Genomic DNA, 15,616 nt, shown 5'->3' on the forward strand with positions numbered 1-15,616 from the left:
CAAGTAAGTAACACATCCTATACTGTTTTAGTCCCACGTTATCAGGATCAATTCCAAATTCCTTACTTGGCACATAAGGCCATCCAAGTTCTTGTCCTTGTTTATTTTCTTTCGGCCCTATGTATGCATCTTTTTCTCTCATCTTTTTCCAGCCACATAAATCCAGAAAAAAAACAATGCCTTTATGTTTTATACATACTATTCTCTCTGTTGTAAAAGCCCTTCTTATCACTCACGCCTTGATTGGTTGGACTTCTACGCATCCTTCAAGACCCAACACATATTTCACTTCTTGTGGGAAGCCTTCCCCAAAGCTCCAGGTGCATTGAGGGGTGATTCTTTGTAGCCCCTTTATCCATCCCAGCACTTATTCCAGGATATTGTGATTGTTACAGTGTCTCTCTCTTCTACCAGAGTTCTAGAGACCGGGTCTGTGAGGTAGTCATTTGTGGATCGTCAAGGTCTTGTTAGTGGCTTGGCACATACTTGGTTCTAAAGACATGTTTACTGAATGAGTAAGGGGATGAAGAAACGATTTTCTCTGGGAAAATAGGAAATTTGCTTTACCAAACTTCTGCTTCAATTTCACTCCCTAAAAATGGGGGCAGTGAATGCTGCTTATATAGGAATGTGAGAAGAATCAGTTATTGCAGAAATGCAGCAAAATCCTCAAACAAGAGGCAAAATAAAAGAGCAAAGTGTATTTTTTATAATCTTATTCACAACAGACTTAACACTCAAGGAGAAAAGCATTTGCTGTTGTTTCTTGCGTGGCAAGAGGCTTGCCAAAATGGATACTATTTTCTAAAATATTTCAAAGTGTGAAGTGCATGAAGAGGCCTCCCGTCATTTTAAGATGAATTATGTTCTAATCCGGGCATTTAAAAAACAACAACAACAGAAAAACTCAGGCTGTTTTTCAATTCTGTCTGCATCTTCTTTTGGCTAAGTGCTGGGAATATTAAAGCGGATTTTAACTGCTTGCCAGATTTTTTTTTTTTAAATCAAAGAGCCCATTACATTTTAAAATGTGATGTCTGGGGAAAAGGTCACCCTCAGTTTCTGGAAGCTGGACTTAAGATGTTAAAATAGGTCTCATAACCATCTTTTATTTTGATGGCAGTTGGTGGATTGGTCACAGGCTTTGGAAGGACACCTGTATCCATGCTACAAGTCCAGTTTCTTGGGGGCAGATGGCAGGCCCTTCACCTCGTGTTGAGAGAGATCTGTGTGCGTACCAGCTGGGACAGGAACCAACCTACGCTCTCAGAGTTCTTCCTCCCTCCTCTGTTGGAAGAGAGTCTCAAAGTCAAAGATAGCCTGACATCAAGGTGTTGGGTGGAAATCAAAAACCCAGAAGGGAGGGCCCCACCCAGCATCAGAGAATAGAGGGCCAAGGATCGTTGAAGCCCTTCCCCAAGCTCTGGGTAGCCAGGTGCATACCATATGTTCTGTTCTGCCTAGAGATATCTTAGCAGCTTCAGCCTGCATGGTAGTGGCAGAGGTTTCTTTTGCTTTCTTTCCTGGACAAGAAAGAAAAAAACCGAAGGGTTTAGTTTGGCCTCTTCATTTTAGTACATACACATACCTACAGAGGCAAAGAGAATGTTGAAGCTCTGTTATGGGGTTGACACTGTGTTGGGTGCTAGGGATCTACTGGTAGATAAAAGAGATCCAGGGGCACCTGGGTGGCTCAGTCAGTTAAGCCGCCGACTTCGGCTCAGGTCATGATCTCGCGGTCCGTGAGTTCAAGCCCCGCATCGGGCTCTGTGCTGACAGCTCAGAGCCTGGAGCCTGTTTCAGATTCTGTGTCTCCCTCTCTCTGACCCTCCCCCGTTCATGCTCTGTCTCTCTCTGTCTCAAAAATAAATAAACGTTAAAAAAAAAAAAAAAAGAGATCCGGTAGCTGCCTTGATGGAGCTCACGAAAGGGAAGCAGACGCTCCAAGTTATTATTCGGTTACAAACTACCAGAAACACAACAAAGGAAAATGTGAAAATATTTGAACATATATTGGGGTAGCGGTGAGAGCGGTGGAGGATATGAGAAGGCTCCTTGGAGGAAGGTACACGTAAACTGGGGACCTGAGGGGTGAATAGGAGTTTCCAGGTAAAAGTGATGCTGCTGGTGATGCTGGGCAGATTGCTTCAGATAAGCAGAGACAACAGCCCATAGCGCCGCCTTGAATCAGGAGGGCTTTTGCAGCGTGGAGAGTGGCAAGGGCCCTCCTTCCATGGTTCTGCCTCTTTACAGAGAAGCAGGAACTTCTGCCCCTCTCTCCACGCAGGTGTGTGCCTCAAGCCTCCGGTAAAAGCTTTGCCTTCCTTGCTCCTTTCAGTGTTCAGAAGTGCTGTACAGGAAGAGGTTTGGACATCATTCCTAACCCAGGGGGTTCCACTGCCCAGATACTACTTGCTCAGGCTGCTGCCTTCACGAATAGAAGAAATTTCCTTAGGATGCAGGAAAAAGACATGAGGCTCTTCTGCTGAAATCTTCGTAGGCTTATTGTGTGTATCATCCATTCATCACTAGCCACTTCCATCACACTGGGTGACTCACTCATTTGTTTCACAAATCCATGCGACGACCACACAGTACAGATTTCTGGGGACTTCAGCTTCGATGTTTAGTGCGTTGTTCAAATATGCCATTAACAAATACCTGTTGTTCCTGAGTGGGGTCTCACTACTTTCAACAAAAATGGTTCAATCAAATTGCGCAGCAAGGTGGAGAGTGGAGGCTCTGGCCTTGGGTTGGAGTCCCGGCTCCTGTCTCTATCAGCTGCGTGGCCCTGGGCAGGTTCCTTGTCACCACTGTGTCTCAGTCCCCACTTCTGTAAAAGCTGGATAGTGCTGCCCAGAGTTTAGTGTGAAGATTAAACGGACTAGAAACTGTAAAGTCTCTTAAAAACTGAGAACAAACTGAGGGTTGATGGGGGGTGGGAGGGAGGGGAGGGTGGGCGATGGGCATCGAGGAGGGCACCTGTTGGGATGAGCACTGGCTGTTGTATGGAAACCAATTTGACAATAAGTTTCATATTTAAAAATAAAAAGAAAAGAAAAGAAAAGAAAAGAAACTGTAAAGCAAACTCCTGGCACACAGCAAGTGCTCAATAAATGTTAACTAATAGCGGCACCTACGTAGGGATCCTCATGTAAATTAACTTACATTTCAGATGAAAAAGCCTTTTGTTACACCTTTAATATTGTACCTGTGAGCCATGACGCATCTTCTCCCTCAGTCTCTTGATGAAGGTAAGGTGACTTCATGATATCTGAAGCTTCATTACCCAGCATTAGAATAAGTACTCAGTTAGACTAAATGAAGGACCAGGTGCCCTGATTTGGAGCCTAGGAAATAAAGCCACTGAATATATAGTTCTATTCCTCTAATTCCTTTTCAGGTCCTACGGGAGGAGGAATTTCTTCTCTTCATTTCTTTATTCCCCTGTACCTAACCCAGATGCTAGAGTAAGACTTAATAGATGCTTAATGAGAATCATGATAGCCAGTTCAGGCAGCCCCTTTGAGGCAGATCCGATTTAATCACCTGAAAATTTGCCATGGGAACCCATCATCACCTAGTAGCGCTGGCCCCTGCTTATTTCGCCCAGTATGTGGAAGAAAAGCTTTCTGCCGGTGAGAAAAGGTTCCAATTACTCTGAATGATCAAGTTTGAGAGTTAAAAGGATTCTGGAAGCAGTGCGTAGCTTAAGGGCGGCAAGATAAACTTTGGTGTCAGACCTGAGTGCTAAACCTGGTCCTTCCCTTAACCAACCGCAAGCTTTCAGATCCTGACGTCAGTTGTGGAAAGGACATGACACCAGCGGTCTGCAATAATATTGTGGCGATTCAAAAGAAAAAAGTTACTGAGAGAAAATACTTAACACGGGGAAGATGCTCCATGCAAGGTATTATTATTTGTTATCGTGTTATCATTATTATATGATCTTAAATCTCATTTCCCCAGAAAACGAGACTTAGCATTAATTATGATGTGGGCACTGTTTATTTTCTGGGCACTGTTCATGTACATTATCCCTTTTAGTATAAGAGCTAGAACCTAGTCTTTGTTCCAGGCCAGTTTCTCTCTGGTGTCTGCACTTCTCTAAGTTACATTAGAAGAAAATACAGGCTAGTCTCCCTGGTCTCTCTCAAGTTTCCCTTTCTCCCTTCTAATACCTATGAGCATATAAAGAGGTAATGGTTTGCACATGTAAAAATGGTTTGAGAAACCCGAGGCAGAACTAATTTTTTTTTTTTCTAACACAGCAGGAAGGATAAATAATAACCATCTGTCTAGTCTGCCAGTTGATGATTTGTACTGGAGGAAATAAGCCAAGCTGGCTTCTAGAGATTTCCAGGTGTTGGAAGGGCCAGGTTTTACAGGGCTTCCAGTGGATTCTGATAGTCACACAGCCAGCCCTCCCTGCCCCCACCCCCCTCCACTAATGACTTGAAATCGTGGTCTTCAGTGTTGGCTGCTAATATGCTGCCACCTGGGGAGCTTTAAAAATTACCAGTGTCTGGACGGCACACCAGACCAATTAAATCAGAATCTCGAGGGGTGAGAACCCAGCTCAGAACTTCTAAAGAATTCTCTAGGTAATTCTAAAGTGAAGCCACAGGAGAAAACAACTGATGTAAATAAAGACTTCTGGCCTCATTGGACCTAGTGAATGAACTTTTGTGAGAAGGAAACTAATATATGTCAGATATCTCAATATATGCCAGACATTTCTCACGTGTTTTCTTAATCTCAAGAATAACCCTGCAAGGTAGAAATTGTCTCCATCTTACCAAGGAGGAGACTGAGGCAACACGAGGTTCAGTTTCTTGCTTAAGACAATAGAGGTAGCGTTAAGTCTAGGATTCTAATGCATTCACTCATTCAACAGCCATTGTTAAATGCTTACTGTGGTACAACAATGAACAGGACAGAATCTTCTCATGGAGTGCGCATTCCAGTGGTGAGGGCACGCAGATAGATATGTAAAATAATGTCAAGTAGTGATAAGTGCTAGAAACACAACTGCAGCCAATTATGGGGTTGGAAAGTCTTGGCAGTTGCTATTTTAGGGAGCGAATTCACCAAAGGCCTCTTGAAGGGACATTCAAATAGTCCTGAGAAACAAGGGACAAAGGTATGCAAATGTCTGCAGAAAGAGCATTTCAGGAGAAAGCTATCATAAAGACAAAAAAGGTCACAAGGGAGGGAGGAATGTTTGGTGCATTCAGGCAATAGCTGAGAGGGGGGTCTTGTTGATGTGGGATAGAAAGGGAAGAGAAGTGGGTTAAGTATTAACAGAACTGAAGGGCCTCATGGGCCATGCAGGTGACTGGAATTTATTATCACTATTATTATTTTGGCTTCCATCATTCATTTCTTCTCTGGTGATTGTTCTCTTCATTATCCCTTTCTAGTGATAGCAACAATATTTTGGTTGGTGGGCACCACTCTTCCCCCATCCTGGTGCTGTGGTTTGGTAAGAATGACCCCAGTTCCAACTCCAAGCTTGGCCTCTGGTTAGTTGAAGACTATCATGGTTATCCTAATCACAGTCTTGATTCAAAGGTGGACATAAAAATCTAACCTAAGTGTCTGAGGCTAGTGGAGACATTCACTATGGTTTTTCAGCCAGCGAAATTCCTCTGGGAAGGATGGGCCAAAAGAGAGTGCTGTGAACATGTGATGAGCATAGCTGTCATAGCTGTTTTGTTACTGCAGAAGAAGTGCCTGGAGTAGTTGGGGCACCACCAGATAGAGCCTAAAGATGATGCCAGCACCATGTACAGCAGAGCAGAGAGCCAGAAAGAAACCAAATCTTGGATTTTAACGTTTAAATGACTACATCCAACCATGCTTATAGTTCTTGTTGCTGCCAGACTTTTCATTTAGATAAACCAAACCTCTTTACTGTCTCAACAGAGTTGGCTTTTCTTAGAACTATAAGTAGTTCTAAGTAGGAATTACTGCGGTTATTTTTTTCCATAATAAAAGGGAGATTAAACTCTTAGTCATTTTTCTGTGTTATCTTGAGTGATAGGTCTTCAAGAGACGTTTGAGGGGGTCAATGAACCTCTGAGGCTACAGCCATCCCCTCCAATCCCCCCCCCCCCCCATTAGCAGCTTTGCTATATCCCTGCTCTGTGCTTCCTTTTTCTTCCTCATCCTCACTCACAGGCTCCATAGTGAAGAAATTCGGTTTGGGTATACTTCATTTTTGTGAAATACTATTTTAGACCTCATACCGTAGCATGTCTGGAGGGGTCTGAGCTCTTCTGTATTTGTCTTAATGGGAGTTCATAGCATTTCTTGGACCTGTGGCTTGAAGTCTGGAAATTTCTAAGTCATAATTGCTTCAAATATTGCTTCAGCTCTATTCTCTTCCTCCTATCTTTCTGTGACTTCATTACATGTATACTGGATTTTTTGCTGCTTCCTGTATGTCTCACATACTTTTTTGTATGTTCTATCCTCATTTCTCCTTCATGCTTCAATATGGGTATTTCCTACCAAACTATATTCCAGTTCACTAATCCTTTCTTCAGCTATGCCCAACCTTGTGTTCAACTCATCTATTGAGTTCTTAAAATTTAGTTTTTATATTTTTTACTTCTAGATATTCCATATGATTCCTTTTATAGATTTATTTGCTAAAATTCTCCATCTTATCCATTTTTTATATATATTAATTACAGTTTTTTAAAAAATCCATTTCTTCTTTTGTATCATTCCTGATTATTTATAATTAAATCTGGACATTTTGTATGAATAATTCTAAAGATTTTATATGATTTTAACTTCTTCCAAGGTTTTTCTTCTCCTTTCTATACGATATTCAATTTGAATTCCAAATAATAGCTTTCAGAGAAATACTGTTCTGTCTTTTATCTAGTCTTCGGGTTGATCTTGCCAACAGGTTTGGTCTGCTGTAAACTAGTCCATTCTATATCTTAGCATAAGTCACAGATATTAAGTATTTCTGTGATAATCATGTGTACATTAAAAAACAAGTTCATAGGATTCTTGTGGGTCCAAATGAGATAAAGTTTGTGATATAAGGCATATATATATACATGGATCATTTTAATAGGTTATTATAGAATCTTTGAATGAAAACAGGCCCCAGGAATGAGAAAATTCACAATTCTTCACACTCAAAATGAGTAGCTGCCTTTAGTTTCTTAAAAGGTACCTTCTTTCCTTTCATAACACTCACCTGTGGAACTAGAAAAATGGGAGATAAAATGCACCCCCCCCCCCCCACTGAGGGCCTAAGAGCACTTATCAGCATAGCTCTAGCAATACAGAATGGGAAGAGATCAAGGCATTAATTTTCTCAGTAAGCAACAGGCCATCACAATAACAATGCCACAATAGCATTGCCAAAGTCCTGTCATTCTGCAGAATGCAACATTGCCTAAAAACTTTTGTCAGACTCACACTTAGCCCTGTCAGAGCAGTAGGGCAGGTTTTTATTTCTTTCACATTTTCTGTTCTTTTTACAGATGAGAAAAATGGGTCCAAGATACGTAAAATAAGTTCCAATATAAGGTGGTTATTTAGTTGTAAAAGTGTGACTGCAACCCTTATTTTTATATGGTTTTCTATGCCATATGTTATGGGTTAAATTCTGTCCCCCCAAATTCTTATGTTGAAGTCCTAAACCCTTGTTCCTCAGAATGTGACTGTATTTGGAGACAGGCCATTTAAAGAGGTGATTTAGTTCAATTGCAGGCCATTACAATGAGGATACCAATCTAACTGGTGTTCTTATAAGAACAAAAATTTGGGCACATACAGAGACACCGGGGATGTGTACGCACAGAGAAAAGACCATGTGAGGATAGAGTGAGAAAGAGTCCATCTGCAAGCCAAAGAGAGAGGCCTCAAAACAACCAAGCTTGCTGACACTGACTTTGAACTTTTAGTCTCCAGAACTGCGAGAAAATAAATGTCTATTGTTTAAGCTACTGTAGCAAACTGATGCATCAAATGACCTGGCTTATATTAGAGAAAGAGAGAGTGTTCGGTTTAAATATTTGTTGTTGAGGGGCGACTTTGTGTCCTACTTTGGCTCAGGCCATGATCTCACGGTTCAGTTTGTGAGTTCAAGCCCTACATTGGGCTCTGTGCTGACAGCTCAGAGTCTGGAGCCTGCTTCAGATTATGTGTCTCTCTCTCTGTCCTTCCCTACTCGTACTCTGTCTGCCTCTCTGTCAAAAATAAACAAACATTAAAAAATGTAAATATTTGTTATCTTTAAAAAAAATTTTTTTAACGTTTATTTATTTTTGAGACAGAGAGAGACAGAGCATAAACGGGGGGGGGGGGCAGGTCAGAGAGGGAGACACAGAATCTGAAACAGGCTCCAGGCTCCGTGCTGTCAGCACAGAGCCCGACGCAGGACTCGAACTCACAGACCGCAAGATCATGACCTGAGCCGAAGTCGGCCACTCAACCGACTGAGCCACCCAGGCGCCCCAATATTTGTTATCTTTTGATGTACTTGTTTTGTCTTTTCAACAAAAGTGAATTCTCTGAGGTTATAGACTTCACCATGAAAAATGAACCCTGACCTGAGATCACTCTGTTGTCTTCTAGCATATTCCTTTTGTCTCTTTTCTATAATGGTGGGCTGGGGATCTACAACTACATTTCCCAGATTCCCTGGCCCACTGGCTTTAGGCTGAATTCCAGCAATGGTAGATGTTTGGAGGGAGATTGGAACGTGAGAGGAGTAGAAGTGCTAACTTCCTGTTTTTGGAGTCCGTATCTGTCCAGCATCAGGGGAGAGCTATTGCTATCATGCTTTTCACCATTCTCAGCACTAATCATCTATGGAAACTCAAAATTCAGATTAACAGCTACAGCCCATCCCATTCAGTGGGCCCAGTATTGACCACATGGTGCTCTGTCAGAAATCCAAGCACCAGCCTCATTTGTGAAGGACTGAGATTCAAACTATGTGGCGTTCCAAGAACGAGCTGTGTGGCACCTCCTTCAGAGTCCTTTCTCTAGCTGCTTGGCATGTTCTCGGAGATCCTAGAATCAGCTAGGTAGGAATACTAGCCAAGATCCTGCTATTAGTACCCTTTGTCTGTGTTCCTTTAGCCCTAAGGATGATAGCTGCTTCCTACAGCTACGAATACCTGGGTTACTTCCACTGTCATGTTTTGAATTGTGTCTCCTAACACAGCTACCACTGGTGCCCATTAATGTTGTCTTATTTGGAAACGAAGTCTTTTTTATGTAATCAAGTTCAGATGATGTTGTTCTGGATTAGGGAGAGCCCTAAATCCAACTAACAGTGATGTCTTTATATGAAACAGGAGAGGGGGATACAGATACAGAGACGTGAAAGAGACGGAGAGGGAAGAAGGCCAGGTGAAGACAGAGGCAGAGAGTGGAATTAAGCAACCATAAACCAAGGAATACCTGGAGCTACCAGAAGCAGGAAGAGGTAAGGAAGGACTCTTTTCTAGAGCTTTTAGCATGGCCCTACTTGGTTTCAGACTTCTAGCCTTCAGAACTGTGAGAGAATAGATTTCTGTTATTGTAAGCAACCCAGTTTACGGCACCGTGTTGCAGAAATAACTACACACACCATTCTCTTTTTGCTCTTTGAATCTCCTAATGCTTGTGCAGCCAATCCCCCAATCCCTTCAAGCTTTTGGTACCTTGTATTTTGATCCAAAAGGTAATTAGTAAATGGTTGATGGATGTAGTAAATAGAGAAATCGCAACAGCAGATTAATATCAATGCATATTTTTTCACCTGTCATATTTAAAACTTGCTAATTGCTAAATATTTTGCCCGAATTCATCTTTATAATTTCACTTAATAATATGTCTTGGAAATCTTCCTGTATTTAGGCCAACCATGTTATTTTACAGCTGTGTAGTTTTATCAATTGCATCGACTGTAATTTAATTAAATTGTCCCTGAAAGGATTTTTCATTGTTTTCCATTCTTATTTTTTATTAAAAAAATGTTTTTTTGTGTTTCCATTTTTAGAAGCATTTACCAAAAAATATTGCAATAGGCTTTATTTTATTTTATTTTATTTTATTTTATTTATTTTTTTGTGAGATGCAGGTAGGGTAAGTACCTAGCTGAAGGATTCCTAGACCTAAGCGATTGTGCCCTTAGGAATTCTAATAAATAATGTCAACTTGTATAAGTGTGCCTTATCCATCTTAAAGGGCTATCACTAGAGAATGTTTCATGATATAACAAAACCTGAAGGACTATGCCTTTTATGACCTAACTGGCCTACAAGAATAGCCAGTGAGGCAATTCAGACTCCTGCCTTTTCTTCACTGGTGAGCCATTTACTTTTCTGGGAGCAGTGAGATGGAAGCCAACAAGCAAACCACCGCAGCAAAGCTGGAGAGTCAAGAGTAGCTCTGGGAAATGAGGGGGGGGGCGGGTGTCTCTCAAGGAACAAAGTAACCCAACTCACCTATAGGCAAATCATGTGGCAAGTTGGAGGATGCTTTACTCAATAGTTCAACAAAATTCTGCCATGTGTGCAGGGGAAAAAAAAGCACATAGTATTGGTGGTCAATGCAGAAGCTCTGGAAGAAATGTGCAACAAATGTCAAAGTTTATGTTGATAGTGATATTGAGGGAGCCTTTTGATACCTGTATCATTCATGGTGTAATTCAGGACACAGAAACTACTTCAGGTGTCTCTACTAGAAAGGGCTTTCATATGGGAAAATGGATGCTTACAAAATTATTGCAGGCTCAGTAGAGTGGAGGTTGGCATCTACTGTTCTGCTCAGGATCAGGCTTTAGCAGATGTAGTCCTGAGGAAATTCTGACTGATGTCTCAGTTGCCCGTGACTGTGAGGTTGGTGACTAGGCAGTACAAGGTCCATTTTGGCTGCTGGAAAAACTGATGCCTGCCAGGGTCTGGCATGGCTACTACTGCAGGAAAATAAATATTTAAAATGTCCCTCCCTGCCCCTTCTGCCTTTCAAATCTCATGTGGTTGCATCTCACAGATGGAACTTAAATCAATTCCAGAAGGTTGGTGTCAAATATTCTTTTGTAGCCTTCCCAGGAGTGGGAAGTATTGCAATACAGGAAAAAAAACATAGGAGGGGTTAGAAGTGGGTGCTGAGTGCAAATAGACAACATTTAGTGAAATCCCCAAGCAGAAACTGCATTAAGCCATATACGTGCATGTGACAGAGAGTCATTTAAGGCTGGTTAAGTACTTTGGAACACATTGGTAGTGAAAGTCACGTGTATTTGCTTGCCTAACACCCACCCTCCATTTGTATACAAATATATTCTTCCCTGGGGTGAGGGACTATAATCAATGTCCCATACCCTACCCTAGCCAATGTTGTGACTCACCTTGTCTAATTAATCTCTATTTATTTATCACTTTCTCCATTCATCCCTCCCTACCTTCCTCCCTCTCTCCCATTCTCTGTCTCTGTATCTCTCATTAATTTTTCATTCTGGGCGCGCCTGGGTGGCTCAGTTGGTTAAGTGTCTGACTCTTGATTTTGGCTTGGGTCATGATCTCATGGTTGTGAGATCGAGCCCCACATCGTGCTTTGTGCTGGGCATGGAGCCTGCTTAAGATTTTCTCTCTTCTTTTCCCTTTGCTCCTGCTCATTATCTCTCGCCTTCCCTTCCTCTCTCTCTCAAAAAAATTGGGATTCTGGTTTTTTTCCCAAACTTTTATTTTCCCCCAGATTTTGCATAACACCATACCCTTTCAAAATATTTCTTTTTGCTTATGTTAGCAAAAGGCAGTTTCTGTTGCTAGCAACCAAACTGTACCTGGTAAGAATTTTTATCTCCTCGTCCATCAGAAGTCAAGCAAATATAAAGAGTAAGTTGTGAGATACAGAAGCCCTGGATTTTCTAGAAGTGGTCTAATGTCACGTGACAATAAGATAAAAAAATGATTCATTAGACATGCAACTGGTCTGTTTTGCTTATACCTCATAAAACTTTCCCTATACACGACATCGCAGATCAGAAAAGGTCTATGGTTGGTATAGAAAGTAAAGCTTCTAGACCTTCCTGTCACTTTGGGCACAAGAATAGATAAGGCATAGGTATGCAGCACCACAAACCAGATAAGCTGATGACTTTATCAACTGCTGAGGCACTCTGCAGGGAAAAGACAGCTGGAGAAGCAGCACTCTCGAGAAATATCTATAATCATGCAAAGATCTGATGTTAGCACAGATCTGAAGGTGAACTACAATAAAAGAAACTCCTGTCTTCTATGCCTGTTGCAATTCTCTCCTCTTAGGAGAGCCAGGCTTCTGCCTACTGTATCTTCTGACCCTTTGAAAAACAGCCACAACAGTACAACAACAGAATCCTAGTTCCGTTGATGTTTCCTCATTGTACATTTCTTCTTCAGAGCTGTTAGAAGCTATCAAATATGAGATAAGGCATTTGGATCAAATAGCACCAGAAACTCTCCTGCCCCTTCTTGAATGGTGCTGAGAGGAAGAGGAGGAGACTGTGAGAAAATTTTGTCAGCACTGAAACTGGACACTGCCTGATTTAAGTGGTGTATAGGATTTATGTGACCAATGAAAACCTTAAGTTCCTTCTAATAAAATATTTTCTTTCTTCCATAGTCTTTACATTACCCTGGAACCTTCAAAGAGCCATTGACAATTTGAATGTGAGAATGGGTTCCAGTTACCATTGTAGGTACTATAATTCTGATCACAGAGGCAAGTGCCAAACTCCCAACGCAGAGTCAGAGAGGTCAGGACTGGACAACAAGGTGTGTGAGCCCATTTCTAGATTCAGGCAGATCTGAGTTCAACTTCTAACTTCCACTGCAGTTACCAAGTCCAAATGGCTTTTAGTAAGCATTCTGAGTACTTTGTGTGCATTTTTGCCTTTAATTTAGACAACTGTCCTATGAAACGTGTAAGTGAAATGCCCAAGGACATACTGATCAGTGAGGTAGCTAGAATTTAAACTCAGGCTCTTTGACTCCAAATCCTGCACCCTTAACCATTGTGCTATATGGCCTCACACGTGAATGTAATATAATTTGGTTTCAGTTATGTTTTTTTTTTCTCCTTTGGAATCCCATGAACACGGCTCCAGTGTCTTCTGATATTTATTATTGCCGAAGTTTGAGGTCAGTCTGATTTGGGTTCATTAAAAATTAATTTTTTCCTTTATTTGCTTTGGTTTAGTTTTATTTTGTTTTTGGCCTGCATCCTTAAATAATATTCTTTGTCTCTGGAAACAAAAAACTTTTGTCAGGATAGACATGGATACATTTTTTTCCCCCTTAATTTATCTTAGTCATACTGAATCCTTTCAATCTGTATACAGAGCGGTTTTTTTTCTTTTTTCCCCATCTCTGTAAAGTTTCTTCAGCTGTGGCTTTTGTTGTTAGTTCTTGTTCAGTTTTTCTAGTTTCTTCTTCCATGATGCCAAGTCCTCTTAGGTTCAATTTCTATTCTTATTCGTCTATGTCTGCTCTCCTCCCTCATTTTCTTCTGTTTTTCTTTTCTAGATTTTGTGAAAACCTCTCAAGTTTGACATTAGGTATTAGATTTTCTCTGCTGTTAATTTTCCTTTTTATTGATTCTTTTTTTTTATAAATAATATTTTATTGGAACACAGCCACAGCCATTTGTCATGTGTTGTTTGTGGCTGCCTTCAGGCTATAGTGACATAGCAGAGTAGCAGAAATAGACTGTAGACCCACAAAGCCTAACTCATTTACTACCTGGCCCTTTATAGAGAAAGTTTGCTGACTTAAAAATATAATACAAATATCCTAATATCATCAAATATCCAGCAATATTCAGATTTCCTTGATTATCTCCTATCTTTTATTGAGATATAATTGATATGTAACATTATATTAGTTTCAGGTGTATAACATAATGATTCAATAGATGTATATAGAGAGAAATGATCACAATTAATCTAGTTAATGTATATCAACACACCTAGTTACAATCTTGATTACTTCTTTTTTTAATGTTTGTTTATTTTTTATTTTTTATTTTTATTTTTTTTTTAATTTTTTTTTCAACGTTTATTTATTTTTGGGACAGAGAGAGACAGAGCATGAACGGGGGAGGGGCAGAGAGAGAGGGAGACACAGAATCAGAAACAGGCTCCAGGCTCTGAGCCATCAGCCCAGAGCCTGACACGGGGCTCGAACTCACGGACCGCGAGATCGTGACCTGGCTGAAGTCGGACGCTTAACCGACTGCGCCACACAGGCGCCCCTAATGTTTGTTTATTTTTGAGAGGGAGCGAGAGACAGAGTGCAAGCAGGGGAGGGGCAGAGAGAGAGACGGTAGAAACAGAATCCAAAATAGCTCCAGGCTCTGAGCAGTCACAACAGAGCCTGAAATGGGGCTCAAACTCACAGAATGTGAGATCATGACCTGAGCTGAAGTCAGACGCTCAACCTACTGAGCCACCCAGGCGCTCCAATCCTGATTACCTCTTAATACGGCTGTCGAAGATTCAGTTTCCTTGAAACTATACATATTTTACCAAGTTGTTTCTGATTTCTTCTGTTCACTTTAGGGCTTTTCTAAATTTTGTTTTAATAGCCTTTTAATCTCATTATGCTTATTACTTTCCAATTGGTTTCATTAGAGGACATGGCTCCATACAGACTACAGAGAACACCAAAGGTTCTCTAAATATTTTCTGGTTTTTAGAGTAAGTCACTTCCAAAGTTCGCTGCTATTTGGAGCCGACCAGATTGCCATGACCTACCTGTCCATGGTCTGCAGGATTTTTAAAAATTAGGTCTGATAGTGGGGTTTTCTCTTTATTCACTGTCAAGTGAGGAGCTGTTCACATTCTGCACAACCCAGCAGATGAACTGAATAGTTTTCCCTTGGCTCTATTCACTGCTCATTTAGCCCTGCAGTCAAGGAGTGAGTGACATCCCTCACCGATGCCTGGTAGCCCTCGGTTGGGACCCAGGGCATGTATGTCATAATTGATACACTCAGCATATACAACTACCACGGATCCCTCTCTCTGCTCCAACCCACATGACTTTAATGTCAGCAATGATGCCTCACCAAATGCAGACATCACAGCCATGTTTACCCCTGCCCTCCTTCCTCACCCCAACTTTCTGCTCTGTCATTCCTGGGAGTTGTGCCTTCTGCATAGGTACAGGAAAGCAGTCTGTGAGGAAGTGTGCATGTGTGTATCCTTGGGTGGGGAAAAAAGGGCAGTAGTACTCTAGCAGCTACAGAAAGCAGTGTCTGTGTCATTTTGTAGTTGGTGAAGACTTGGGGCCTCCAAATCAAGGGGAAGTCTGGTGAAGGGACAAGGGATCTCCTGTCTGTTGTACTTCTCACAAGTAGACAAGGCAAAGCATGGGCACCAACTCGCTGATTTTCCCAGATTCCATTTACTTATAGTAGGTGACATTACTTCTAGATTTTGACACTAGAGTGCTTATTAGTGTGTGTGTGTGTGTGTGTGTGTGTGTGTGTGTGTGTGTGTGTTTGGCTCTTTTTTTTATTCAGTTGGAATTTTAATCATGGATTGTTAAGTGGATGACATTTTATATAATAAGTATTATATATCAAAAAAATGTAAACAAAATCCTAAACA

The 15,616-nt window shown here is 41.2% G+C and overlaps 1 protein-coding gene across 1 annotated transcript in view; it reads right to left on the reverse strand.

Annotated features, from left to right (window-relative positions):
* The window catches only part of CC1H1orf87 (chromosome C1 C1orf87 homolog), an 80,200-nt gene that overhangs the window by 10,831 nt on the left and 53,753 nt on the right, over nt 1-15,616 (reverse strand). The window contains 2 exon segments of the mRNA XM_045035929.1: nt 1,444-1,523; nt 10,470-10,534. Coding sequence (XP_044891864.1) covers nt 1,444-1,523; nt 10,470-10,534 — 145 coding nt within the window.

The sequence above is a fragment of the Felis catus genome, chromosome C1 (assembly GCF_018350175.1).
Source record: "Felis catus isolate Fca126 chromosome C1, F.catus_Fca126_mat1.0, whole genome shotgun sequence".
In the NCBI taxonomy this organism is placed as follows: domain Eukaryota; kingdom Metazoa; phylum Chordata; class Mammalia; order Carnivora; family Felidae; genus Felis; species Felis catus.